Below are 26,840 nucleotides of genomic sequence, written 5' to 3'. Positions count from 1 at the left end.
GTGTGAAAAAGTGAGACATGAATCTCCAGAGAATTATGCTGAGTGCAAAAAGCCAATTCCAAAAGCTCCCACGCTGTGATTCCTGTGTGGGAACATAAGGTAGTTTGAGGTGGATACACGAATCTACACAAGTGGTAACATTGTATAGAACTTCTTACTAACAAAGAATATAGGAGAAATCTGAATAAGATGGGCGGATTGTATCAAAGTCAATATTTACTTTTTTCTATTTTTGCAATATTTTGTAAAGTGATAGCACTTTGGCAGAGTGAATTATTTTTTACAACTGCGTATGGCTCTACGATGATCTAAACACATACGCAGGCCCGCAGCACACACGCGGGCGCCGCCAGGTCCTTCTTTCGCTGGGCGCCGTGCGACCTCACCTGTCCGGTGGGTCGTTCTGCCCAACCTGGTGATCGCTCGGGGGGCGGGGCCGGAGAGGGGCGGGGCTGGCGGCGGACATGATGTCAGCGGGCGGGGCGCGCACCTGGCACCTGGGCGGCCGCGGCGGCGCTGGGCGACGGCTAGACGCGCGCGATGGAGGGCGAGAGCCGGGGCCCGTGGGCCCTGGGGCTGCTGCGCACTTTCGACGCGGGCGAGTTCGCGGGCTGGGAGAAGGTCGGCTCGGGCGGCTTCGGGCAGGTGTACAAGGTGCGCCACGTCCACTGGAAGACGTGGCTCGCCATCAAGTGCTCGCCAAGCCTGCACGTCGACGACAGGTCAGCGGCCCGGGCGGGGGCGGCTGCGCTGGGCGGGCGGTGGGGAGCCTGGGTTCCGGGCGTTCCCGTTCTCTCCACCCGAGTGGCCTCCGGGGCAGCCTCGGCAGGAAAACCCAGCGCCGGGAGAGGCCGTGAGCCCCCGGCGGGGTGGGCGCCGCTGGCCGGGTGGGAGGGACGCGGGGGGCGGCTTGGCGAGCTCCGGGTCTATTTGACCGCCGGGGTCCCGGGATGCGGCTCCTACGGGAGACCCTCGGGGAGCTGCGTTCGCCTAAGGAGTTGTTGAGTGCCTTGTATTGTTCCCTGGCTTCCGGTGAGCCCCGGATTTTCAGGGTCCCGAGCTCGCCTTGCATCTTCGACCCTCGGTGGCGCGGCCGGTCCGCCCAGGTCCCACCCAGGCGCTGCGGTTTGCTCCCGGCTTAGAAAAATTGCCGTGTGGGGATCTGGGCTTTGTGAGTGAGTTAGACTCCATTCGACTTACTTAGTAATTTACTTTGGAGCACAAATTGGTGGAAGACAGTAATTATTTCGGTCGGAAGCACTGGACTTGGCTTGGCCAGGCTTCCTCAGAGCCCTAGCACTTGAGAGTCGCTACCTGGCTTGGGCCTGGCGGTGGGTCCGGCAGGTGGCCCGGGAGCCTTGTTACAACACTCGGCGCTTTCTGGTCGCACACTGCCTTTTAGGCTGATTTCATTTCCAGACCAGGCCTCTGGGGAGCGGCCTTGCACTTACCCGCTTTGTGGCCGGGCCAGGGCGCCCTCCTAGACCCCGGTTTCTCCATCCAAAGCTGGGAGGATATCTGCTTGTTCCTCGGTAACAGGGGCGCTCAAATAAAGACAGTTGGAAAGGACCAGAGCTGCCCCAGTTAAATTCAGCCAGTGGATTATGGTCTGTGTGTACTTTTAGGGGAGAGGGAGGTGGGAGGAGAGTCTTGAGAAGCAGCTCTTTTTGGCTGGGGGTTGTTCACTGTTTATGGTTGCATTTTAATAATTTATAAGCTTTAGTTGAGTGCATCTAAATTACTTAGCCTTTGGTGAAGTTTGCATTCAACATGCAAGTTGTGTGGCATTTGTGGTTTGTATGGAGCCATGCCACACAATGCTCGTTGCAAAGTTGGGGCTCTTTGCAACCCCATGGACTATAGTCCACCAGACCCCTCTGTCCATGGAACTTCCCAGGCAAGAATACTGGAATGAGGTGTCATTTCCTACTTCAGGGGATCTTCCCCACCCAGGGCTCGAACCCAGTGTTTCTTGGGTCTTCTGCATTGACAGGCGGGCTCTTGAAGAGCTGTCTCTATAGTCAGCCCTGAACAGACACAGACTAGGAAGGTGACTCCTTTGCTATCTCAGAGACCTGGTTCCTAATCCTCGGCTTATTGAGTGATGGGCCTACAAACTCCAGCTCCCCCCGCCTCCACCCCCCATCACCCCCTCCCCAGTGGTGGCAATGCTCATTTCCAGGGTGGCCATGTGTACCCCCTGGACTGCGGTACACAGAATCACAGTGCGAGCTGCCACAGCCCGTGGTCCCCGATAGGAGGAAGCCCTGGGCATCTTTTGTGTTTTCATCCTGGCCTAAAAGATTATACAGCAGAGCTACTGGTGGCTTTTTGCTCTAAGCCTCAAATTTCAGTAGAGTGGTGACAAGTGTCATGCACATATCACCGGCTCAAAGGTGAGCAGCCTGAGAAGCTCTGCCTCGGATCCTGGGAGCTTCTCAGTCTGGGAGGGGCACTGTGGTTGTTTTGATGAAATCTGAATCACTTTGAATGCCAGCTAATAGTTGGATACTGAAAGGCAAGACTCTTGCCGCTGTGTAGATTTTTATGCTCTCGGGGACATTTATTTGTCTGCTGGAGTCTTCTGGCCGTTTTCCTCATCAGTGAGGGCTTTTAACATCACCTTATTGTGTTGGAAGAGCAGAGTAAACAAGCAGGTCCCCAGGCTGACTCATCAGCCCTCCCTAGGATCTGTTATTTCCAGCGTCCAGGCCCTTGTTTCTTGGGTGGCCCAGATGGAGGTCGGGTTTCTCCACGTGAGGCAGGCCACTTAGAATCTTGCATGGCCTGGTTGAAAAGTGTTTTGTCCTGTAACTGGAAGGCTTTCCTGCCCTGCCTGAAATAGGCAGGTAGAGGCATGTGCTGGGCAGCTGGGTCGAGGTCAGCATTGCCCAGCAGGAAGAATTCACCTCTTGCGCTTTGCCAGACTGAGTCAAGCAGGCTGGCTTCTGCGTTAGCAGCAGATTCCTCTGATTGAGAAGATGGTCAAACCCCTGCTCTTTGTAAATAAAACTCTTCAGAGTTAATTATTGACGCTTTGGTTTGAGATTCTCATTCGGAGTTCATGCCCCTCCCTCAGTGGTGCAGGGGGAGCAGGCTTGCATCCCTATCTTGGAATGGTGGAGTGTCCGGCCAGATTTCCACAGGTTGGCTCCATGCTCTTTTGGTGAGCTGCACACCATCCTGACCCTTCTGTTTGCAAGATGTTTCCTGGAGCGGGGAGTTGATTTGACTGAGGCTCCTGGGTGCAGCCCCCAGCCCCGTGCCCCTCCTGGCCAAGTCTTGTCTCACCTGTTTTTAGGCTGGTGCTTCTCACCCCTGCCACGAGGGCCTGACTTTTCCTTCCAAGGGCCTTTTCCACTGGTTACATTGGGACCCACTGCAGGCACACGTGTGGGCTTGTTTTCATCAGCTGCTTCTTCCTCTAGGGAGGCTGGGGTCTCCTGGCCCCAGTCTTCATGCCACACCTTGGCCACAGCGGGGCCTGATCCCCGGCACCCATCGAGGGCTCCTCAGAGGAGCAGGCTGCCCCAGACTATGTGAGCAGGTACTTCCTGTGAGAAAGTCAGGAGCCGCCTGGTCCCAGACACCCCTTGAAGTTTGCAGCAGGCAGAGGAACACCTGCAAGGTAGCTTCCAAGGGGGACCTGGGAGAACTGATGCCCCCTTCATCTGCATCTCCCCCTCTCATGGGGACGTCTGGTAGTCTGGTAGCTCAGGGGAGACGTGTGTCCTCCCAGCTGACCCTCATTAGGGGATCTTGAGGTTTGGGGCAGAGCTTAGTTGAGCGGGGGCATTCCCATTTAGGTGAGAACTAGCCCTGCAGGCCCGTTCCTCTGGCCCCCACTCCTGGCTAAGAAGAAGCCCGGGATAGCTGAGCACCAGCAGCTGCTGGGTGATTGGCCGAGGCTCGTTGGGGCGAGCCTGAGCAAACCTCAGGTTTGTACATACAGAGCCGACAATCCGACAAGCCTGGTTCTTGTCAGTTTTAAAAATAGCAGTGTGGGAACCCCTTGCAGGCTCCCTGGGAACGTAACTGGGTTGGTGCACAGAGAGGAGGCTGGGCCGGGAGGCTCAGGAATGATTAAATGGTGCTCCTGCTGCCTCTTCCCATAGGTGCTTCCCAGTACTCTCCCTCTGAGGAGCTCTTTGTTACCAGGTGCCTCCCTGCACCTCCACCCTTCCTCCTCTGTCTGCAGTTTCCTGCGGCTCCTTTTTCAGAAGCCTGAGTCCCAGGACTCATTTTCTCCCCTCCTCCCCACAAGGTACTTGCCTCTGGATATGGCTGGATGTCTTTGGAATTTCTGCTGAGACTGGAGGAGAACCCCATGGCTTCTCCAAAAAAGGGCCTTTGGAAATAATCAGTTTGGGACTTCCCTGGTGGTCCAGTGGCCAAGACTCCTTCTGATGCAGGGATGCAGGGAACTGAGATCCCACGAGCTGAAAGGCAGCTCAGCTCAGGCTGTGACAAAAGATCCCGCATGCCTCAACTAAGACCCGACACTGTCAAATGAATATCAAAAGAAAGAAAAAAATGATCAATCTGGTGAGATTTCTCATCTCTCCCCACCCTACGCCTTCTCTGGGGTGGGGGAAATGGGTTTCAGCCAGAAGAAAGATTGTACTGACCTAAATGGTGCTGAATAAGTGACTTTAACAAATTAGACCCCAGCTTGGTGTTCCGTCTTAGAGCAAGAAGGGCGGGGCGGGTGTGCTTTCCCCCATTCCTGCTGGGAAACAGCAACCCTTCCCCAAATGGGAGAAAGGAGATGTGATTGAAATGATTACAGAAGAGAAACATGACGCCAGCCCTACTGAATTATGCCTAATTGTAGACACGCTTTTAGCACGTCACCATTTTGGGGTTTAATGAAGACTGATGTCGGTGTTCTTTGGAAGGAATGATGCTAAAGCTGAAACTCCAGTTACTTTGGCCACCTCATGTGAAGAATTGACTCATTGGAAAAGACCCTGATGCTGGGAGGGATTGGGGGCAGGAGGAGAAGGGGACGACAGAGGATGAGATGGCTGGATGGCATCACTGACTCGATGGACGTGAGTCTCAGTGAACTCCGGGAGTTGGTCATGGACAGGGAGGCCTGGGTGCTGCAAATCATGGGGTCGCAAAGAGTCGGACACGACTGAGCGGCTGAACTGATGTCAGTGGACTCTGGTGGCCGGAGCTTCCCCGCCTCGCTGGGTGGAATGGGATTTGATGGTGAGGAGTCTGGGCACCTGTAGGCCCCTGGCCCGGTCCTACACCTGGGTTCTGGGACCTGTTTGACAGTCTCTCCTGGTCCTTAAGTAATAGCAGCCATTCACAATATCCAATCTCCATCCTTTGTGTGTTGTCATCAGCATAAACTGGAAACACTGCTTCGAGGAAAAGTGCATTTAAATTGATGAAAACACAGTCATGGTTTCATTCTGTGTACGAAGCACTTTCCTATCTTTTCCAGCAGCTCCCGGAAAGGGCCCAGCCCAGCCCAGACTTATTGAACTGCTGATACTGCCAGGTGTGGGGTGGGGTGGGGTGGGGTGGGGTGGGGTGGGGGGTCCTGGCACGGTACCAGAGGCCTGGGGAAGAAAGACCTAGAGGATAAATGGGACGGACACCTTTTGTGTCGACCTTCCTGAACCTGAACAATGAGGGTGGTTGGGGGGCTCGGCCAGCCCACCCCCAGTTCCATGTGAGGGGCTCCTTCCGGGTTCCCTTGATTCCCCTGCTGCGTGGTCCTGGAACCCCCTTCCCCTCCCCGGTGGGTGCAGCCAGGGTAGGGTCCTCGGCTTTAAGGCGTTTCTGACTGAGCTGTCACGGAGAAGGTGATTTGTCCCTTGAAACGCAGACTTCATTTCCAGGATATCTCACCTTCCTCCTCCAACTGTCGTGGGATGTGTGGTCAGTGGTCACACTGACCTGTGTCAGTCACAAAGCCTGCCTGGTGTTGCTTCCCAAAAGGGTACAGGCAGTCTTAGAACATTCCAGCCACAGTCAACTCTATGGAGCAGACAGCCGCAGGGCTGCCCCCCAGCCCGCTTAAACAAAGTCAGGTTAATGGGGTCTCAGTTTGGCGGGAAGGGCCCCGGGGCAGGGGAATGAGCTGGGAACCTGCTGACCTCGGCTGGTGGGGCCATGAGTGATCTGCTGCCAGCGGCTCCTCTGAGCCTAACGAACTCTGCCATCAGAAGTCACCTGGGTCTTATGTATTCAGCCCTTTGGGCAAATGGAAGCAAACACTTTTGCTGAGAGGCACAGAGCCGCTCTTTATAAGACCTTCAGCCTCAGTGTAGTTGACAACCTCCTTGGCTGTTGTCAGGCTGGCAGGGGGGTGGGGCTGGGGCTGGGGCTGGCTCTCAGAATGTCCTCTGAGTGACTGGCCTGTAAACTCTGGAACCAGCAGTGCCTGGAAGCCTGCAGGCCTGTGGGGGGACTCCCGGTGAAAGTGTGTCTCTGTCCATCCCGTGGCCAAACATATGTCAGGGCCACGTGAGTGCTGCATGCTGGACTCGTGCTGGTGGGGAGCAGTGGCACACCAGTCACTTTAAAAGAACATAAAGGAAGGCAGGAGGACCAGACAAGTCACAAAACTGATTCTTCAGTAGGGAACAGAAGCAGCCCCAGTGCTGATCCCCACCACTGGGTAGTGAGTGTCAGAGGAGGGTGCTTGAACTGGTTAGTGTAGGTGACGTGAGGTCTCCCCGGAGGAGGAAGAAGGGGATGGGCCAAGGGTGCCATTTCCGATCCTTAAGTGACCTGTGTTGTTGTTCGGTCGCTGAGTTGTGTCCAGCTCTTTGTGACCCCATGGACTGCAGCACATCAGGTTTCCCTGTCCTTCACTACTTTTATTTTAAATGATGCTTGATCCAGCCCTTTTCTGGTATAGATGTCCCTCGAGATCAGGTACAGGGCTGGGGTCTGCCTGCAGGTCATCCTGGAACCCAGCGAGCAGCGTGGCTGCAGGGAGGGGCTGGCTGGGACCAGGCATCTGAACCCAGGCTTCAGCCCAGCCTGGGACCCCCACAGGGGCTCTTGTGAGCATCCTGCTGTCTGTCCATTCATTGGCTCTTTAACCAGAGTGCTAAGGAAGTGCATCAAACTAAGGCGAGTTAGCTCAGTTTTGTTTTGTAGTCGTGTCTTTATTTACTCCTGATACCTGTCACACTTGTGTTTGAGGCCAGTAAGTAGGGTTCTCTTGCTCCTTGAACCTGATTAGAACTAACCCACGCTAACCCTTCCTACCTCCCACCTCCTGCTGCTTCCCTGAATGGGGAGCCACCTAGTAATTCCCAGTAGCGTTCTAGGACCATCCTTGTTCCCTTCCTCTTCACATCCAATCTGTCACCAAGCCTTAATGATTCTCATTCAGAAATGAGCCCCACATCGACCAGCCTGCGCCCCGATGACCTCCCTGAGTGGGTCACCCACCCTAAGTGTGTGTATCCCCTCTGCTCCTGTGGTTCCTAGCCTGGGCCCCCCTGCAGAAGTGGGGCTGTGACTTCCTCATAAGCCCTTACTGCTGCCTGCCCTCTGCCCACCCAAGTTAGGGACCCCCTTTATTTAACCTCCCCAGGTCCCTGCTCTTTCCCCTCAAAGATCTTGGATTTTTCAACAACACCTCTTTTTGGGGGTAATTTTCCATCTTCTCCCCTAGAAGGTAAATATCCTGAAGGCAGGGAAGGGTCTCCTTGTCATCAGTTCTAACATGTAGAGGATGCTCAGTAAATATATGTCAATAAATGAATTTTAATTGGATACGGATTAAAATTAAAGCAAATGCTGGGAGTACTGAAGTGGGTGATTCCAGGCTGTAGTGGTTTATTTTAAATTTGGCTAAAAATGCGTTAGCTCTGTTGCCGGGGTTGTCAGGCTTAACCCTTGGCTTTTGGGGCTGGATAAGTCTTGGCCTTGGGGGCTGTCCTGTGCAATGCAGGGTAGGGGGGTGGGCAGTGCTCCTGGCTTCTCCCCACTGGATGCCAGCAGCCCCCAGCTCTGACAACCCACATGTCTCCAGCCAGTGCCCAGTGTCCCTGGAGGCAAAGTTGCCCCTGGGTGAGAACCACTGGTCTACATCCCGAGATCCTGTCCCTGAGACGCCCACTGTGGTGAGTGTTCACGGGGCGGGGGGCTCCCCTCCCAAAAGCAGGGGCTGGATAGGTAGGCAGAGGTGCTGAGATGCTGTCCAGCTGAGCCCACTGAAGGCAGAGCCAGAGCCAGTGTCAGCGTGTCACGGCTCTTCCTTGCTGGTGGCCCCACCCTGGGAAGTGCTTTCGTGCCTGTGAGGGGAGCCTAGGAGTGAGCTGTGGTCACAGAGAGGAGGCTGGTCAGTGAGAAACAGACTCATTTTTCTTGGTGGTTTCTGATTCTCCAGCAGGCTGAGAAGTGGGACCAGGGGCAGGCGGGGCGGGCAGGTGCACCCAGACTCCGAAAGAGCCCCTGCGGTGGGAACCAGCCATCCTGGGTCTGGGTGAGGTGGCTGGTGTGGGAGTCTGCCTTCTGGTGGGGACAGGTCCCTGCGGCCTCTTGTGCTGCTTTCTGCTTCAGTTCCTAGCCCTCCATGGGCTATGTGCTTCTGAACTGTCCCTTAGGAGCTTTGGAGAAAACAGATTCCTGGCACCCACCTGGAGCCCATTCCCCAGGAGCAGAGCTGAGGAATCTGCATTTCAGCCAGCTCCCAGGTCCTTTCTGCGGTGGCCAGACGCTGTCCTTTTGGGCCTCAGCCTCGTCTCCTGAATGCACCCTGAGACTTTGACCCGTCACACTAACCCTGACCAAGGCCCTGGGTGCTAGGCTGTAAGGCCATGGGCTGCACCAGGAAGTGACATAGAGCGGGTTGGCCGATTTTCTGACTGGAGAGAGCGAATGTTTCAGGCTCTGCAGCCCACGGAGTCTGGCCACGCATCTCTGCCTTGAGTGTAGAGGCTGCCCTGCCCCTGGGGACGTGAATGGATGGGCAAGACTCCCAGCCAGAGTTCCTTTAGAAAATAGGAGCTGGCCGTGGACAGGAGTTCAGCAGTTTCTCAAAAGGTTAGACATAGAAATACCACATGACCGGGCAACTCTCCTTCTCAGAGTATATCCAAGAGATAGAAGCGGGGACTTGAACCACCTGTGTGTATAAATGTACAGCATTAGTCCCAGTAACTGAAAGGTGCAGACCAGCCAAGTGCTGATCGGCAGATAAGCAGATAAACACAGCGTGTGGGTTCCTACAGCGGAATGTTACTCAGCTCTGAGAAGAGTGACCTTCTGGCGTGTGCTTCAACATGGGTGGACCGGGAAAGCATGATGAGTGAAACAAGCAAGTTACTAAAGGACAGGTATTGTATGATTCCACTTATGTGAAGTCCATAGAGGTCCTGGGAAGTGGAAAGGAGGTTGGGGGCTGCGAGGAGGGTTCCTGTTGGGGTGGGCACAGACACTTTTGTTGGGATGATGACAGAGTTTGGGTGGAGAGAGTAGTGTTGATTGTACAACCTCGTGAATGGATACTGATGCCTGTGAATTGCCCACTTGTGAATGGTCACAGTGATAAATGCTGTGTTACGTGTAATTCACTACAGTGGCTTTAAAGAGAAGGAGGCTTTTGGACAGTGGTCTCTGCAGACCCTGCTCAAGACCAGTGCTCTGTGGATTTCAGTATGGGGTTGCGGTCAGGAATGACAAGGCCGGATGGAATGATGGGCTTCAAAAAGAAGGGGACTGTGCTCTTTGGGTGGACAGTTCATTACAGCTTTTAACCTGAACGTCCCAAGTGAAGGATTTGTCAGCTTCGGCCGCCGCCTCTGAAGCCCAGAGCCTGCACTGGCTCAGTGCTGCCTGAGAGTTTTCAGATCATAATCAGTCTCTGTTTTCACCTCTGATAACCCCAAAACACATAGCTGTGTTTGAATAACCATGGAACTGAAGGCCTTGGAAGGCCCAGAAAGTCCCCTACGTACGAACCTTTAAGTTGCCAACTTTCAAAGATGTGAATGTGCCCGTGTGCCAGCTGTTGTGCCGTACACTGTAGCTCTCAAGGTCCTGTACTGTAAGGTTAAAAGATGTTTTCTTTCTTAATTTGTGTTTGTTTTTTATATATTATTTCTGAAAAGTATTTATAAACCTAGACAGTATAGTACTATATAGCCGATTATGTTAGTTGGGTACCTAGGCTCACTTTGTTGGACTTACAAACATGCTCTCAAAAGGAACTCTATCGTATGTAGGGGTCTCACTGTATTTAGCACTAAAGTGAGCCCTGTGTGTATGTGTGCACACACACCCATGCATTTGTACATATGTACACGTGCATTTTAGCAATTTTGTCAGCCGTATGGAGCTGATTGTCTCCTGGCTGCGGTGCCCGTGTTTGCGACAGGCGACTGCTGCCCGCCATGTTCCTCATGTCTTTGAACTTTTCCAGGGAGCGCATGGAACTTCTGGAAGAAGCCAAGAAGATGGAGATGGCCAAGTTCCGTTACATCCTGCCCGTGTACGGCATCTGCCGGGAGCCCGTGGGCCTGGTCATGGAGTACATGGAGACCGGCTCCCTGGAGAAGCTGCTGGCCTCCGAGCCACTGCCCTGGGACCTGCGCTTCCGCATCATCCATGAGACGGCCGTGGGCATGAACTTCCTGCACTGCATGGCCCCGCCGCTCCTGCACCTGGACCTCAAGCCCGCCAACATCCTGCTGGATGCCCACTACCATGTCAAGGTGGGGGTGCGCGGGCAGGGCTCGTGCTCTGGGGGTGCAGGGGGAGGCTGGACCTCAAGCCCGCCATCCTGCTGGACACCCACTACCATGTCAAGGTGGGGGTGCCCAGGGAGGGCTGGGTTCTCTGGGGGTGCAGGGGGATGCTGGCCCTCAAGCCCACCATCCTGCTGGATGCCCACTACCATGTCAAGGTGGGGGTGCCCAGGGAGGGCTGGGTGCTCTGGGGGTGGGGTGGGGAAGGTGGTGGAACCTCAGGGCCAGTGAGAAGGTGGAAGAGGTTCTCCTGCAGGAAAGAACTTGAAACAGAGGCTCTCTCAGCATCAGGACCCCCACTGTTGTCGTGTGTGGCTGGTCCGAATGCCCCTGATGGTGTAGCTGGAAAATGGGCTCTTAGGAACACAGGTCACCCTGCCCCACATTCTGGATCAGGACTCTAGGAGTCCGGGCTTATTGGCCATCTGACAAAGTCAGGTTAGAAAGTGGACCATGGATTGGCTGACTCTGTGTGAGGCCCGGTGGGGCTGTGTTTCCCCTTGGTGGTTCCTGGGGTGATGGGAGTCTCGGGGTGTCATGGAGAGAAGCCCTGGAGGGACGCCTTCTGTTGTCTTCACTCAAGGCCTGTTAGTTCTAATCTATTTTTCGGTAAGTTTATAAAGCAGAAAAGCATGAGGTATAATATAACTAAAAACCAGGGGCCGCCCGCTGGGATTGGCCATTGTTAGTGTGTTCAGGTTTGCATTTCTTTGAAGATCTCTTGTCAATGGAGGGCACCAGGTGACCTGGGTCCTAGGGCTCACCCAGCCGCCACGGCCTCCCCATGCCTCAGGAAGGCAAGTTGGTGGGAAGACCCGCACACCACGGCCTGGGTCCCCTCTGGCTCCTTGGCATCCTCACTCACCCTTGGAAGAAAAGCTGGTCCCCCGCACGCCGCACCCACCGCCCGCATCCTGACTCTGCAACAGGCACAGAGCTCTGGCCAAGTCCACCTGTGACCCATGGGGAAATCAGTTTTCACATCAGATGTTTAGTTACAATGTGTCCTTAAAGGAGATGTCACTCAATAATCAGATTTTAGCAGAAATTCGAAGTACGCTCCTGCTAAAGTGAAGCAGGGAATTGAGAAAACAGACATCAGGTGGGTGGTTCCTGGTCCGCCCAGCTCTAGCGCCCCTGCAGTCCTGCTTCCTTCTGGGTGGGGTGCTGGCCTCACGTGTGGACCCTCTGCCCCCTGTGAACATTACAGGGTTGTGACTGGGAACCTGGGGTCCATGGGCACCCAGTCAGTGTGGGACCTTGGATCTCAAACTTGAATATGCCCAAGAACAGGGAGGTGAGGACAGGTCCCTGCTGTTTGCAGAGGACCCCACCTGCAGGAGCTGCCGCATCTCCCAGGGGAAGCACCACGTGGACGGTGGCTCCTGCCAAGCTGGGAAAGTTGAGTCAAAGGCCCGTGTTGTCCCACTGTACATGGTTGAGCAGAGGTTAGAACCACATTCAGGCACCCTGGAGCCCTTGGTCCGTCACCGAACCCGCTGCCACACATGGGGTGCTCACAGACATAATGGGTAGCAGGCGTTGTCACGCAGGGGTGGAGTGGGCAGTGGTGGTAGGTGCCCAGGCAGCCCCCGGGTGCAGTGTGAGGAGACACTGTAACTCCAGCTCAGGGTGGGGGTGTTCCTGGATGGGGCTGGTCTCCAGAGGGGACCAGTCAGGATTGGGGGGCACACACGGAACAGCTCAAGGTGGGGGTGTCACTGGGTGGGACTGGTCTCCAGAGGGGGACCAGTCAGGATTGGGGGGCACACACGAAACAGCCTTTTGGTGGAGGAAGTCATGGAAAGTTCTGGGTTTTAGGGGCAGGGGAAACAGACATAGTTGGATTAGAGTATAGGGTGTGGGAGGGTTGCTGAGACATTGCTGGAATAAAATGCGCCTTTCTTAGGGAGTCCCCAGTGGGCACAGCCCAGCCTTCAGAGCTGTCTTTTCAGCATCATGGACCACAGTGGGCCCGGCGGGGCTTATATTTCAGCCCATTTCCTCCCCACGGTGCAGGTTCCTCTGCTGATAGCCGCGTTTGGGCCGGGAGGCCACGCCCTGTAGGACCATGATGACCTTCCTCCCAGCACCCTCCTCAGCAGCACAGCCTTCCTGTGCTCTGCCCCTGGCGGGTGGGGTGATGGCCCTGTTGTTGGGTCGCCACGCCTGGCCCATGGAGTTGGAATGACCGGGACACAGTCCCTCTGTTCTGTCCATACCAGATGTTGACCTTCTTACAGGGATGGTCCTGATGCTGGGCACACAGTAGGACCGAACACTCGCCCAGCAGGGTGGAGAGTGCCACTCGCCAGCACCCGGGGCTGGTGTCCCTGTGGTCTGTGTGTTTCTGCGTCGGCTCTGAGGCTCCTCGGTTTGAGCACTTTCTCCCTCCGCTTTCTTCTTCCTCCACTTGGCAGCCCCTGGCTTGGCAGGCCTGGCGCTTTTGACAGTTTTAGGAAGTGGGTGAACATTCCGTCAAGGACCATGCGGCTTGTCATGGAGGACCTGGGATGGCTGGGAACAGCGGGGGAGGGATGCTGCCACTTGGAGGACACAGCCAGGGTACCGCCCCACTTCCCTGGAGAGGTCAGGAACGGACTCCTCCATGACTCCCTGTTTATGGGGCGGTCACCACACACAGCCCCAGACCAGCAGAAAATCTGTTTATGGGCTGTGTTTCTTTCATCCTCAGGAATGGCTCAGTGGGAGCTTGGTCTGAGGTTCTAAGTCATCCACTGGATGTCTGGGCAGTTCTTCGTTGATGGTTATTTGCAGTGATATAACTGGAATCTGCAATCTTGAAATACGATGATAAGTTGTCACTCCACCCCCTTCCCTTGATCCCTCCAGACTCATTAATGTCCATAGATAGGAGGATTGGAACTGAAAATTTCACAGCAACCAGTATGTTTTGGAATGAGTATTCAAGACGCTTAATATTAAATGAATACTTGATATTAAGTATACGAAGTGTCACTACTAAAATATTAATTTTAGTATAAGCAGTAAACCCATTTCAACTTCATAATGAAATAACTCGACTTAAAACCTCAGGCCACACTTGAGGCCCAGGTTGCTCAGCCCAGACTGTGTTCAGAGGGACACCCAGGGTCCTGTCCTCTGTGGCCCACAGTGGCCTTCTCCCCGAGGTGGCGCAGCCCCCCCTGCCCTCGGTTACTCTGTTAGCCTCGTCCAGCTGGGCCCAGCAGGGGAAGGGCTGTGTCTCGGGGCCTGTGTGACACTGGCTCTGGGCAGTACCACAGTGGACACTAAGTGTGAATTCATTTGTGAATTGTAGACACTTGCTGTTCACCGGGATTGCCACACTGTCCCTCTCTCCAGGAACCTGGGGACAGACGGGGAGATGAGAAAGGTCAGGTGGAGAAGTCTGGCGGGCCGGAGGGTCAGTGGGCATCAGAGGATTCTCATTTCTGAGTTTGATTTTGATGCCAGGGCTTTCACATAGAATTATGCATATTTTCTTTTCACCACGTATATCATGAAGCAGCCTGCTGTACCTGAAAACAGCAGAAATAAAAAGAAAGGGCAGCCAGCACACTTCTGAGTCTGGTCCTGACACTTTCCACTCGTCCAGCTATTACCTTGTGTTGCTGTCTCCTCCCGAGATGCCGGGTTGGGTGATGGGTCTGTTATGGGGAGCTGGCGCTTTGCTCTTCAGAGTGGAAAGTGTCTTGGAGGCCAGAGAACGGAGAGCTGCCGGAAGCCCAGAAGTGGCCAGACTGGCCTCCTTTGCATGGACCCACGCCCACCCTGGCACAGCCTGGCTGCAGAAATAGGGGGCTGGGTCCAGTCTTGCAGGCTTTCTTCCCATCACCCTCCCCACCCCCGCAGATGTGAGGACCGGGTCCCCAGTCATGAACTTCCCTTGCTCAGCGGTGATGACACCAGGCCCCTGGCTCGCCTTGTGGGCAGGTGAGCCCAGAACTAAAGGCCTGACTCAGCCGCATTTCCGATCACTCCAGAGGTGTGTTTGAGGAGGAGCCCAGAATTAATTAGAAGGCTTAGAAAAATCCACGAGGCTCAGAGGAGAATTTATGAAGGGGCCATTTTCCACCTGCCGGCAAGTGTGGCTTAACTGCAAGGGGCGTTTAACACCACCAAGCTCTGATTGATAGCCGGGGTCGGGGGCCGGAGGGCGGTGGGTCCCTGCAGTGACTTCCCCCTTGTGGCTTCCCCAGACCTTCAGGGTGGGCACCTTTGTCCCAGGAGCTGAGGAGGCAGGGGGCTGTGAGGGCCAAGCCCCTGGGAACAGGTGCCCTTGGACTGGTGGGCTGGGTGGTGTACGAGCCGGCTGCAGGACGCTGGGATGCTGTGTGCTTGCAGACAGCAAGTATCTGTCCCCAGAACGTTCTGCGTGGAGGACAGATTGGTCGTGTGTGTTCTGCTCGCTTTAAAGGGCTTCTGAAGACATATTTCCTTTTAAAGGACGTGCCACCACTTGCCCGCTTCCCCAGCTGCGAGATTGCATAACTGCTTTGCCCCAACACCTGAAAACGAAGGGCCGCTTCCTCCCTTTGTGTGACGGGGCAGACACAACGCCCCACAGACAAGCCGTAATTCTTCAGTTCCCTCTCCCAGTGGATTCCTTCCTGATAGTGTCATCTTTTCCCGAGCCGTCAAGCCCTTAATGTCTTCAGGCTTGGTTCTTCCCTGGCCGGCCGGGCCTTCCCGCCTGCTCGGGGAGTGCAGCTGACATGAGAGCTGTGATCCTGTGAAGGGGCCCGCACAGCCAGGCTGGGGGACTGCGCCCCCCAACACTGCTGAGGGGACATGATGATAAACGTCCTCAAGTGGCAGCCGGGCCACCTCACTTGGCTCGCTGCCAGCCAAGCCTGACCAGCCCCCTCCTCGCCGCTCTGTTCCAGATTTCCGACTTCGGGCTGGCCAAGTGCAACGGGCTGTCCCACTCGCATGACCTCAGCATGGATGGCCTGTTCGGCACCATCGCCTACCTCCCTCCAGAGCGCATCCGGGAGAAGAGCCGGCTCTTTGACACCAAGCATGACGTGTACAGGTGGGCGACAGGTGTACAGCCCCGGCCGGCTCTGCAGCTCCATTCCTCGGGTTTGGACGGGGCTTTCCCAAGGGCTCCTGGGTACCGTCAGATAAGAGGTTCAGTCCAGATGAGAGGGCGTTTAGTCGGTGGGCACAAGCCACCCCAGAGCTTTCTCTTTTCTTCTCTTTCCTTGCTGCGCTGTGCAGCATGTGGGGGTCTTAGTTCCCTGACTAGGGATCGAACCCGTGACCCCTGCAGGGGGAGCTCAGAGTCTTAACCAGGGACTGTTAGGGAAGTCCCAACCCCAGAACTTTCTTACAAGAGGAACTTCTCTGCTGTGAGTGATGCCGCTTAGGATGGAGGTCATGAATGGCTGGTGTCAGTCAGAGCCGGTTACGTAACGGATGGGCAGCCCCTGCCTGGTGAGAGCTTTGGTGTTTGTAGGAAAGGTAGGCTTCCTCACGTGTCTGTTGAGACCACCTGCTTTCAGTGGTCTGTGCGGCTGTCTGCATGTGAATTCAGGCTCCCAAATCCAGTCCCTCTGGCTCAGAACTTACCCTTCCGAGCATCACTGACCTGTGACAGGAACGTGGACACCTGGAGGCTGTTCCAAGGCAGCATTGGGGATTTCTGAGCCAGAGAACAATCGGGAATCACGTGGTAGCATCGTTTCCCAAATTGTCATGGTCTTAATCCCTCAGATGTCTTGAAGAAGAAAAGCAGGCGGGCGGGTGTGAGTGGCACTTAAGCCCCGTCATTGTGGTTCTTGTCCACGCGGATGACTGTCACCCTGAGCCCTGCCCTTGTGTCATCGCCGCTGCCTGGGGTCCCGGCCAGCTGGTTTGACCACAGCCGCCCTGTCTGTGCTCTGCTGGGCTTCTTCCTGTCCGTCTGCAGGCGAGCGGTACGGGGGCACTGGGCCCGGCTCGTAGGGTTTAGGGAGAATAAAATTCTCTCTTTATTCAGAGTTGAGAGTTTCAGTTTTTGAACTGGCAGATTTCAGTTAATTTTCACTGAGGACTTTTGGATCTCTATAAACAGGTGCTGTTAACCCAATGCAGGCTGATAGCCCAAGTTTGGACTTTTTTTTTTTAATTTACCAGATTGAGCTCTTTGGGGGGTATATCCAGAGCAATTATATAGATAGATTGTGTGTGTGTGTGTGTGTGTGTGTGTACACATGTGTATATATATATATATGTGTTGTGTATGTATATATTATATATATAGATAAATATGTGTACATATATAAAAATATGTGCATACACACACATTTATGTATGTATATTTACATGGTTGGATAAAATGTTCATTCCTGTATTCTGTAAGATGTTACAGAAAAACCCAGATGAACTTTTTGGCCAACCCAATTTGTATATGTCTTACCACACAAGTGTATATAGCTTCTAATCACCACCAAGGGCTGTGGGAAGCTCAGATGGCTGCCTGCTCGTCTTTTCCATGCACTTGGATGACATCAGTGGGCAGGTTACTCAGTCACCAAGAGCTGTAGTCAGCATCTTGTGGACGTGTCTGCAAGAACGTGGTGTGAATGAAGCAGTCACGCCGTTCTCCGCACAAGCTGATGGCCCAGGGACAGGGTGGCCCCCTCTCAGGGACCCCTTCCTGCTGTCTGGACTGACAGTCCAGTCTGAGCTTCCAGCACGCCTTGTCCCACAATAAGAGTATTTGCCCATTTAAAAAATTCATGAAAAATACCTCCATGTCCTCTTTCTCTCTCTCTCTCTCCCTGTCTCTTGAAGACTCTGGTTGAGGGGGTGGTTTTACTGAGCTTGTCGCAGTGTCAGGGGAGTGGGGCTCTGGCTTTGTTTGAGAATCTGACTTGCAGGCACTGATGTGCCCGTCTCCTTGCAGCTTTGCCATCGTGATCTGGGGCGTGCTCACGCAGAAGAAGCCATTTGCAGGTGAGTGGACATGTCAGGGGTGGTGCAGCCGTCTCTCCTGGCCCCGTGAAGGGGGTGCTTTGCGGTCCTTTCTGTGTAAGGAGGGCCTGCCAATCGCAGAGGGGGCTGCCCTGGCTTGTGGAGCTGGTGGGCTGTCCAGGCAGGTGGGGTGGTGAGGCTGCTCTGTCCAGCCCAGCAGGTCAGCATGGAGACCCACGGCCCACCTCATTGTGGGCTTTCCCATATGTCAAAAAGGTGATCTCTCCATGCAGTTCACATACAGGGAAAGGCACAGATCCAATGGGGTCCAGTCAGTGGATCTTGTTAGGTACCAGCTCATTCTTTTGTGTTGTGTGACATACATAGCATATAATTCCCATTACAATTTTTTAGAAGTAATTCTTATTAGCATTTAGTTGCTAAAATTCCCATTTTTAATCACTTCAGCTATGCATTGTGGTGTTAAGCTCACAGTGTTGTATGATCATCACGACCTGGACCCCCTGGTGCTTAGGCAAGTCATTCCCAACCCCCCACCCCCAGCCCCTGACCACCACTCACCTGTTTTCTGTTTCTGTGGGTTTGTCTGTTGTACTTATTTCCAGCTAGTTTTTTTTTTTTTTAATTTTGTAATTTTTGGTTGTAAAATACATGTCTAACAGAAATGACTACTAGAACTGTGTTGAAGTGTATGGTGCAGTCGTGTGAAGGGTGTTCTTCTTCTGGGGCAGCCAGTCTCCAGAATCACTGTGTAGATGCTGCCGCAGAGGGGTGCCCCCAGGTCAGAGTCCCTGGGTCAGCCCGCCCAGCCTGAGAGCTGGGGGTTTCCTCTTCCCCCGCACCCACCAGGCACCCACCACAAGGATTTCTGGCCTTGAGATTTCAGTACCTTGACTTGGTTTACTGGAAAAGTCAAGTACTTTTTCTCTTTATTTTGGAAAGCTTTCCTCTTCCTCTCCAAGCCTATCTGGGCTACTTCATCTTTTCTGGTTTGACCAAAAAGTTCTAAAAATGCAGATCAGAGTCAGTGTGCAGCCCTAGGTCTGCTGGTTGAGAAGCAGAGTAGGATCCTTGTAGGGTTTTGCCCGTAGTCGTTACCCTGTCTCCATGGCGCTGCCTCCTCCACGGAGGTCCAGGGTCTGGGTTCTTTTCAGTGTGGCCGTGTGCCTGTCTGACTGCCACCGTCTGCTGGACATGGCCCCTGGGGTCAGACACACGATGGGAAGGAACGTGGGAGCTGAGGTGCCCGTGCTTCATCAATTGGTCGACGGGCCATCCAGGGTGCGCAGAGGCGGCTTATGAACCTGTTCCATCTGTGTTTGGCAGCAGAAACCCTTCCAGGTGTTTAGGTGACTTACATTTTATCCAGAGGACCTGCTGGGTTTTGGAAGTCTGAGTTATTGTGGAGATAACATGTAGATACCTGAGCTCGCTATTGCATAAGGTTTAACGGGAAAGTGGAACAAAATATCAGAGCAGACTCCTGGCAGCCATCGGTGACTTTGGGCCAGTTTTCCACCCCTGTGGCTCGGCATCTTGGGAGTCCCCTGGTGTGGGCGTGGTGGGAACCAGAAACTTGTACTCCTGCTTGGTCGCTGGTGTGGTTTTAGGCTGATTGAGGAAATCTGGGCCCTGAGGGTCACCTTGGGCCCCTCATTCTGTGACCAGGATGATGATGGTGAGGGGTCCACGCCTGCTTCTGAAGGGGGTTAGAAAGGAGGCCAGGTGGGGCCCCACATTACGAATTGCAGGAGAAGGGTCCCCATTTACATAGCCCATGTGTGAAGGGACTGAGAGCCATGTACCATCACTGGGCCTGGCTCATCGCCAGGCACGTGTGCTTTGGGGTAGGAATTCAGAAAGACTTTTTCGTCATTGCAGGGAGCTATGGGTCACTTAGGGGCTGGCAGTGTGACTCCATGGTTTATCAGTTTTCCTCTGTTTGGGCCCCTTTGGAATCTGCCCCGTTAGATATTTTGCTCCTTTGAACTTGATTTTTCTTTGAGTTCGCGGCATAGAAAGATCTCTGTGGTACCAGAGAGTGATTCCCCTCGGTAGATCACAGGTGGTTTCCAACATCTGGAGCATAGAGGACAGGTGTGTCCGGCAAGGTTAAGGATTTCAGAAACCTCCGTGCTTTGAAGAGGAAATAATACCGTGTCTCCCAGGAGGGTGCCCAAACTTTCCCACGGTCGTCGTCGCTCCTCCTGAAGATAAGAAATCCGACCTCAGCCCCTGGGAGCTGCCCTGACTTGTGCACCTTCCCTTTGCAGACGAGAAAAACATCCTGCACATTATGGTGAGAGTGGTGAAGGGCCACAGGCCGGAGCTGCCGCCTGTCTGCAAACCCCGGCCGCGCGCCTGCAGGAGCCTCCTTCGCCTCATGCAGCGCTGCTGGCACGGGGACCCCCGGGAGCGGCCCAGCTTCCAAGGTGAGCGCCCACCCTGGGCTCCGGGAGCCCTGCTGCCTGACTCTCATGCTGTTGTCCCAGGGGATGGAGTTGATGGCCAGGAAGGGGACAGGCGGCAGCTGGGACGAGGAGGCTGTTCACAGACAGGAGTGCCAGAGTGAGCCCGCTTCCTGCAGGCTGTACCCGCCCAGGGCCCCGCCCATGGCCCTCCAGCTCCCAGGGCCAGGGAGGGGCGGCTGGAACCACTTGGTCATCTCCAGCTGTCCACCTCCGGCTGCGGCCTGCTGTCCCGAGGAGCCTGGTGTTCTGGGTTCAGATACAGTAGTGCGTCTTTTGGGGACCACATGACCACTGGCCTGTGGCCTTCTTTGAGTTTCTCTTGGGGCCTCGTCCCCAGGGAACAGCTGTGTCCTTTGGTTAGGAGAGTGATCCTGATGCTGTTGGAATTGATCATGACATTTCAAACATATGAGGAAAATGAGTGTGAACGAAGTGCTGGCAGCCTGGTACTGGCAGCCCTGGCCGTCGGAGTACGAGCTCTGGCTGGGCTGGCTAGTGGGGCTCCCTGGACGAAGGCTTCTTGGGGAAACAGAGACACGGTGGCTCCTTTTAGAGTCTGGCCAGACCCTGCATGTGGTTGCTGATAGGGGTGCTGGGGGTCCGCTGTGAGCTCAGCCAGGGGCCAGCAGCGTGGGCAGCGCTGACAGGTCAGACTGAACACCGCAGGCGCTGGTCCCCTCCAAGGTCACAGGCTTAAGTAGCTCATTTGCTAATTCATTGTCTGAGTGACACACCTGTTTGTATTTTCCTCCAAAGAAATCACTTCTGAAACCGAAGACCTGTGCGAAAAACCTGATGAGGAGGTGAAAGAGACGCCTCAAGACCCAGATGTGAGAGACCCGCCTGATGCTGAGGCCGAGGTAATGGGGACCCTCCCGGGGCCTGGTTTCTGCCACACCAGCTTCAGGGATTGAGTCTCTGCTTCCTGCAGACACCCTGCCAGCCTGGACCACCCACCCGGCTCTGAGGCTTGGGCCGGCCGCAGAATTCTGTCTCAGGGCAGGGGTAGGTCCATGGTGTGCTGGCCCCGGATTGGTTTCCTGCCTGACGGTATCCCATCCCCACCTGCTGTCTGTGCTTAGGGAAGGGCAGTGTGGGCCCATGGCTGACATTAAGTAGCCGCCGCCTGGATGCTGTGTGTGTGTGTTTTCTGACTGCACTGCACAGCATGTGGGATCTTAGTTCCTTGACCAGGGACAGAACCCGCACCCCCTGTATTGAAAGGGCACAGGCTTAACTATCGGACCACCAGGGAAGTCTGGGCCGGATGCTCTTTGAACCAGGGGAGCTGCTTGAAGCCCCTGCTGGGCCACACTGGGGAGAGGGGTCTGGGCTCCAGGGGTCTGGGTGTCTTTCTGCACCTCGAGGTTGGGGATTGGCGCCTTTCTAACTGCCCATAAATGTTTTTCCTCTACGAGTGCCACACAGGTTATGTAAGATGTGGTAAGAAATTCTAACTATGCTAACTAAATAAATACATTTAAGGCAGTCGGACTTGTAAAGTGGAGGCTGATAAACTGACTTTATAAGGTGTTATCTGGTGTTATCATCCCTGGCCGGGGTGTAAGGCCGGCAGATAAGTAACTGTTTATGGTGTGTCTGCTTTCTGAGCACGAGGGCTGTGTGTGTCAGGTCCGGGGGCAAAGCAACGGTGGAGGGGACCTGGCCCCTGATAAGGAAAAGAGCGGCCCAGCACATGGGTGTGACTCGGCGCACCAGGCCGCGGGGTTGGAGGATTCAGGGAAGGGCCGTGAGTCCCTCTCAGGCTCTGATCCCTCACCAGGACCTGCCTTTCTCCCTGCTGTCAGGACAGAGCCTGTGAAGGGCCTGTTAGCACGGGTTGAGCTGGAACGCCGTGCCCTCCCCAGGGCTGAGCCCCACACCTCACCTGTGCACCCACAGCTCCCAAACCAGCCTTGCATGGCCCCAAGGAGGGTTCAGCGTGTTAGGACCCTACCCAAAGCCATCTCCTTCCTCCGTTTCTCTTTAGCACCAGCACCGTGTGGGAACAAGAGTTGAATTCTCTGTGTGGCTCATGTGGGGGGACCCACATGTTCCCCTGATCCTGCCCCATCCGGTCATGGATGGAGCCTCATCTCTTCTGTCTGCTTGTCTCCACAGGCCCCTGTGCCCACCCCACTGAAGCGTGCGTCTGCCCCCACCTTCGACAACGATTACAGCCTCTCTGAGCTGCTGTCCCAGCTGGACTCTGGCATCTCCCAGACCCTTGAGGGCCCGGAAGAGCTCAGCCGCAGCTCCTCCGAGTCCAAACTTCCGTCGGCAAGCAGTGGCAAGAGGCTCTCGGGGGTGTCCTCTGTGGATTCTGCTTTCTCCTCCCGAGGGTCACTGTCCTTGTCTTTCGAGAGGGAACCTTCAACGAATGGTGAGCAGGGACCCCCACACCAGGGAAATAATGGGTTTAATTCTGAGGGGGCAGGCATGGTGTGAGCAACTGAAAAGGATCAGGCGTCTTGTTTCTTGGCCTGGCTGTAGTTCTGTGTTTTCTGCAGCCCTTTGCTTATTGGGTTTGGGTGTCAGTGCACACTGGGGGGGCACACGGGCTGAGCAGGTGTCACTTAGGTGTAAGGGGAGTGGGTCATGCCCCTGGCTGTGTGGAGGGTCTCGCCTGTGCCGACACCGCGTGCAGGGACTGACCTCAGGTGTGTAGGTTGAAGAAGCTGGATTGTACCAGGTAGCCCAGTGAATGGATGGACCCCCTCTTCCTGGAGAGCTCTCTCTCTTTTGTAATGTCAGCCCTGTACCCTCTTTCTCAGGCAATGCTGGGTACACACCCCATTCTTTCTTATTTGTGGGCTCCCGTTTCCTGGGCCTGCACTGTCATTGGAAGTCATAACTGCCTGGTCCTGACTATACACCTTGGGTTTTCTCTCTGGAAGGCACTTTTCCCTGCTCCGGCCCTGTCCCAGTTGCTGGCCCTTGGGCATGGGGGCCCTCCTGTGAGGGCCTCACTGCATCTCCTGTGAGGATGATGTGTGAGATTTCCTTTCCATGAGGAAAAGATGGATGTTCATGTGTAGGGCTGTAGCACAGGGGTGGCCAGAGGGTCGTGGGGAGGGTGCAGACCTCAGGGGGAAGGGGAGCTTGCTCCTCCTGGGGAATCGGGAATTCTTCCTGGAATGAGGACCTTGCCTAGATGCCTTGGCCCTCCTGGGATTTTTAGAGTGGTGTGTTTGGGATTAAAGAGAGCATTTTGAGTAAGGAGACACCTTGCAAAGATGCAGATGTAGGGAAGGCCTGGCTGCATTGGAGGTGAGCAGTCAGCGCTGAGGTTGGAAAGAAAGAAGCACCTGTTTCCCATGGAGAAAGTCATTAGAATGCGCTCTTCTCAGGGTCTGGTACCTTCAGGTAACGTGTTCATGCTTAGATCAGTCACTGGTCCGTCTCAGGAGCCTGTGCTGAAACACCAAGTCCCAGCTGCATTTACTCTGTTTTCTTAGCACCCCCAGCACCCCCTCCTCCTATGCAAGGCCCCTTGAGTGTGTTTCCCATGAAGGCGCCTTGTTTCATGCATATCAGAACCCCAGACAACATAGTGGGGTTTTTCTGTAAATCAAACATTTACATGTTTACATCATGAGTAACAGTCCTTCTGAAGTGGGAGTCTCGGTCCTTGGAGGATTTTTCTAGAAAACATCCTAGGTGGTGGTACTGGGACAAGAGGCACTGTTTGGAGGTTGGGCTGCAGGCAGCTGCTTGGCCCTGGAGGGATGCCCCAGGGTGGGAGCTGCCAGATCTCCAGTGGCTCGGGGGCTCCTGCCTGCTCTGTGTTCACTGCCTTCTCTCCCTTGTTAGCAGTCACTGCCATTGCTGAGCACCAGCAAGGGCCTGAATTTTATATCCTTTATTTAATCACAACTTCATCGGATAGCTGGAATGATTTTCATTTTGCAGTTTGACAAAAGAGCACCTTGGGGATATTCATTGACCTTCCTGAGGTCTCCCCACTAGGTCTTAAACCACATGGACAAACACTTAAGCGATTTCAGGTAAACAGTAGCTACGTTCAAACACCGGCCAGACCTCGGGAGCCGCCCCGTCTGACCCCTGCATCTGCTGTCCCCGCAGACCTTGGCACCACGGACATCCAGAAGAAGAAGCTGGTGGACGCCATCGTGAGTGGGGACACCAGCAGGCTAATGAAGATCCTGCAGCCCCAGGACGTGGACCTGGTCCTGGACGGGGGTGCCAGCCTGCTGCACCTGGCCGTGGAGGCCGGGCAGGAGGACTGTGTTAAGTGGCTGCTGCTCAACAATGCCAACCCCAACCTCACCAACAGGAGGGGCTCCACCCCGCTGCACGTGGCCGTGGAGAAACGGGTGCGGGGCATCGTGGAGCTCCTGCTGGCCCGGAAGATCAGTGTCAACGCTGCAGATGAGGACCAGTGGACGGCCCTGCACTTCGCGGCCCAGAACGGGGACGAGGGCAGCACGCGGCTGCTGCTGGAGAAGAACGCCTCCGTGCACGAGGCAGACTGCGAGGGCCGGACGCCCATGCATGTGGCCTGCCAGCACGGCCAGGAGGGCGTCGTGCGGATCCTGCTGCGCCGTGGCGTGGATGCAGGCCTGCCGGGGAAGGACGCCTGGGTGCCACTGCACTACGCCGCCTGGCAGGGCCACCTACCCATCGTCAAGCTGCTGGCCAAGCAGCCAGGGGTGAGCGTGGACGCCCAGACGCTGGACGGAAGGACACCCCTGCACCTGGCTGCCCAGCGCGGGCACTACCGCGTGGCCCGCGTCCTCATTGACCTACACTCCGACGTCAACGTGTGCAACCTGCTGGCGCAGACGCCGCTTCATGTGGCCGCGGAGACGGGCCACACGAGCACGGCCAGGCTGCTCCTGCACCGGGGCGCCCACAGAGAGGCAGTGACTGCAGAGGGCTGCACTGCTCTGCACCTGGCCGCCCGCAATGGGCACCTGGCAACCGTCAAGCTGCTGGTGGAGGAGCGGGCCAACATGCTGGCCCGGGGCCCCCGCAGCCAGACGGCACTGCACCTGGCTGCTGCCGGCGGGCACTCGGAGGTGGTGGAGGAGCTGGTCAGCGCCGACGTGCTTGACCTGTCCGATGAGCAGGGCCTCAGCGCACTGCACCTGGCCGCCCAGGGCCGACATACCAAGACGGTGGAGACTCTGCTCAGACACGGAGCCCACGTCAACCTACAGAGCCTCAAGTTCCAGGGCGGCCCCAGTCCTGCCGCCACGCTCCTCCGGCGGAGCAAGACCTAGCCTGCTGACACAGGAGACGGGGCCCAGCAGGGTTCCTGTCCCAGCATCGTGCTCTGCTCGTCACATCCGTGGCCTGCGGGACACTGACCGAGCTTAGGCGTTACCCGCCCTCCCGATGAGGTTGATCAGTGTGCTTGGCCGCTGCTAGTGGGCACCCGTGTCGGAGGGATGGTGGGCCGGAGGCATTTGGTTGTGTCCCTCACTCCTGATCTTGGTCCCTCGGTGACAGAGCCGTGAGCCCACCTGTCCTGAGCGGCTGCCTGGAGTGCATGGGAACGCAGGTGTGGGAGGAGCTGAATCTTTTGTCTCCATTTGCAGCAGTGAAGAAGCTTGCTCCACAGAGTTTGAGTGGGATTCTTGCTTTATAGAATGTCAGTAATGGATGAAGAGTGTCGGCTATCGCTTGAGATCTGTTAAAAGCACTCACTTCGGGGACTTCCCTGGTGGTCCAGTGGCTAAGACTCCATGCTCACGGTGCAAGGGGCCTGCGTCTGAGCCCTGGTCACAGAAGTGGATCTCACACGCCACAACTGAAGATCGTGCATGTACAACTAAGACATTGTGCAGCCAAATAGATAATGGAAATTTAAATAAAAAGTAGGTTAATCTAGTTTGTGGGCAACGAGCATAAACTGATAAGTTGGTTTTTTAAAACAAAAAAGCAGTCGTCTCACCAGCCCTTTTACACCCAAGTTTGTTTGTCCATCACTCTGTCCTTGTGGGTGGCCACACATGGATGCCAGCCGTGTTACCTGCCTTTGTTCATTTCATGTTGCATAAAATATTTGAACTCGAAAGTCAGCTGTCCAAAAGTCAACGGACAGCCTCAGTTCTGGACTCAGAACAGTGTTATTGAGTTCAGTGACCCACCTTTCATGTCATTTTCTCTCCAGTTCTTATTTTTGGAGAGACGGTGGTTTGTGGCTAGTGATGCTGTGTTGGGGTCTCCCAGGGGGCTCCTGACTTGCTTTACAGACAGCTACACTGTGCAGGGGCCTCAGCTTTCGGGGTGTGACCCCCGAGACGACTGCAGGAGACAGCTTCATGGTCTCGGCTATAAAAGCACTGTTTTTTCATCATCAAGGGTGTCTCGCACCTCCCGCTGATGCTGTTGTGAGAGTCAGTTTGCTGAAGGGCCGCAGCCTATATGTACACATGCCCCTTGGCCTGGTATATGAAGCAGAGATTGATATTAATGTACCGTGTATGTTAATGTGAATCTGTGGGCGGGTTACTTCTTTTCTATAACAGGAAATATCCCGACTGCTTAAAACTGGCTATGTTTTAATACGCCTTGTGCTTTACTACGTTGTATTACTGTTGGATGTAGAACGCGTGGAAGAAAGTCTGCTTGATGTCAATAAAGCTGAGTTCTCTTCCTACTTCTCTGAAGCCCTTGAGACTACATCTTTTTATACATGAGCTCAAATAATCGGATTTCTGCAGCCCAGAGGTTGAGGCGGTCACACGTG

General features: G+C 55.0%; 1 protein-coding gene across 1 annotated transcript; it reads left to right on the top strand.

Annotated features, from left to right (window-relative positions):
* The first annotated feature begins 475 nt into the window (after positions 1-475).
* Positions 476-26,754, top strand: RIPK4 (receptor interacting serine/threonine kinase 4). Its single transcript, XM_061422058.1, has 8 exons — positions 476-722; positions 10,403-10,694; positions 15,617-15,765; positions 17,623-17,672; positions 19,925-20,083; positions 20,879-20,982; positions 22,244-22,505; positions 24,209-26,754. The coding sequence occupies exons 1-8, from the start codon at positions 541-543 to the stop codon at positions 25,366-25,368; spliced, it is 2,358 nt and encodes a 785-aa protein (XP_061278042.1). The 5' UTR covers positions 476-540; the 3' UTR covers positions 25,369-26,754.
* The last annotated feature ends 86 nt before the right edge of the window (positions 26,755-26,840 follow it).

The sequence above is a fragment of the Bos javanicus genome, chromosome 1 (assembly GCF_032452875.1).
Source record: "Bos javanicus breed banteng chromosome 1, ARS-OSU_banteng_1.0, whole genome shotgun sequence".
Classification (NCBI taxonomy): Eukaryota; Metazoa; Chordata; class Mammalia; order Artiodactyla; family Bovidae; genus Bos; species Bos javanicus.
The sequence above is the reverse complement of the archived record's forward strand: the minus strand, read 5'-3'. Positions and strand labels throughout refer to the sequence as shown.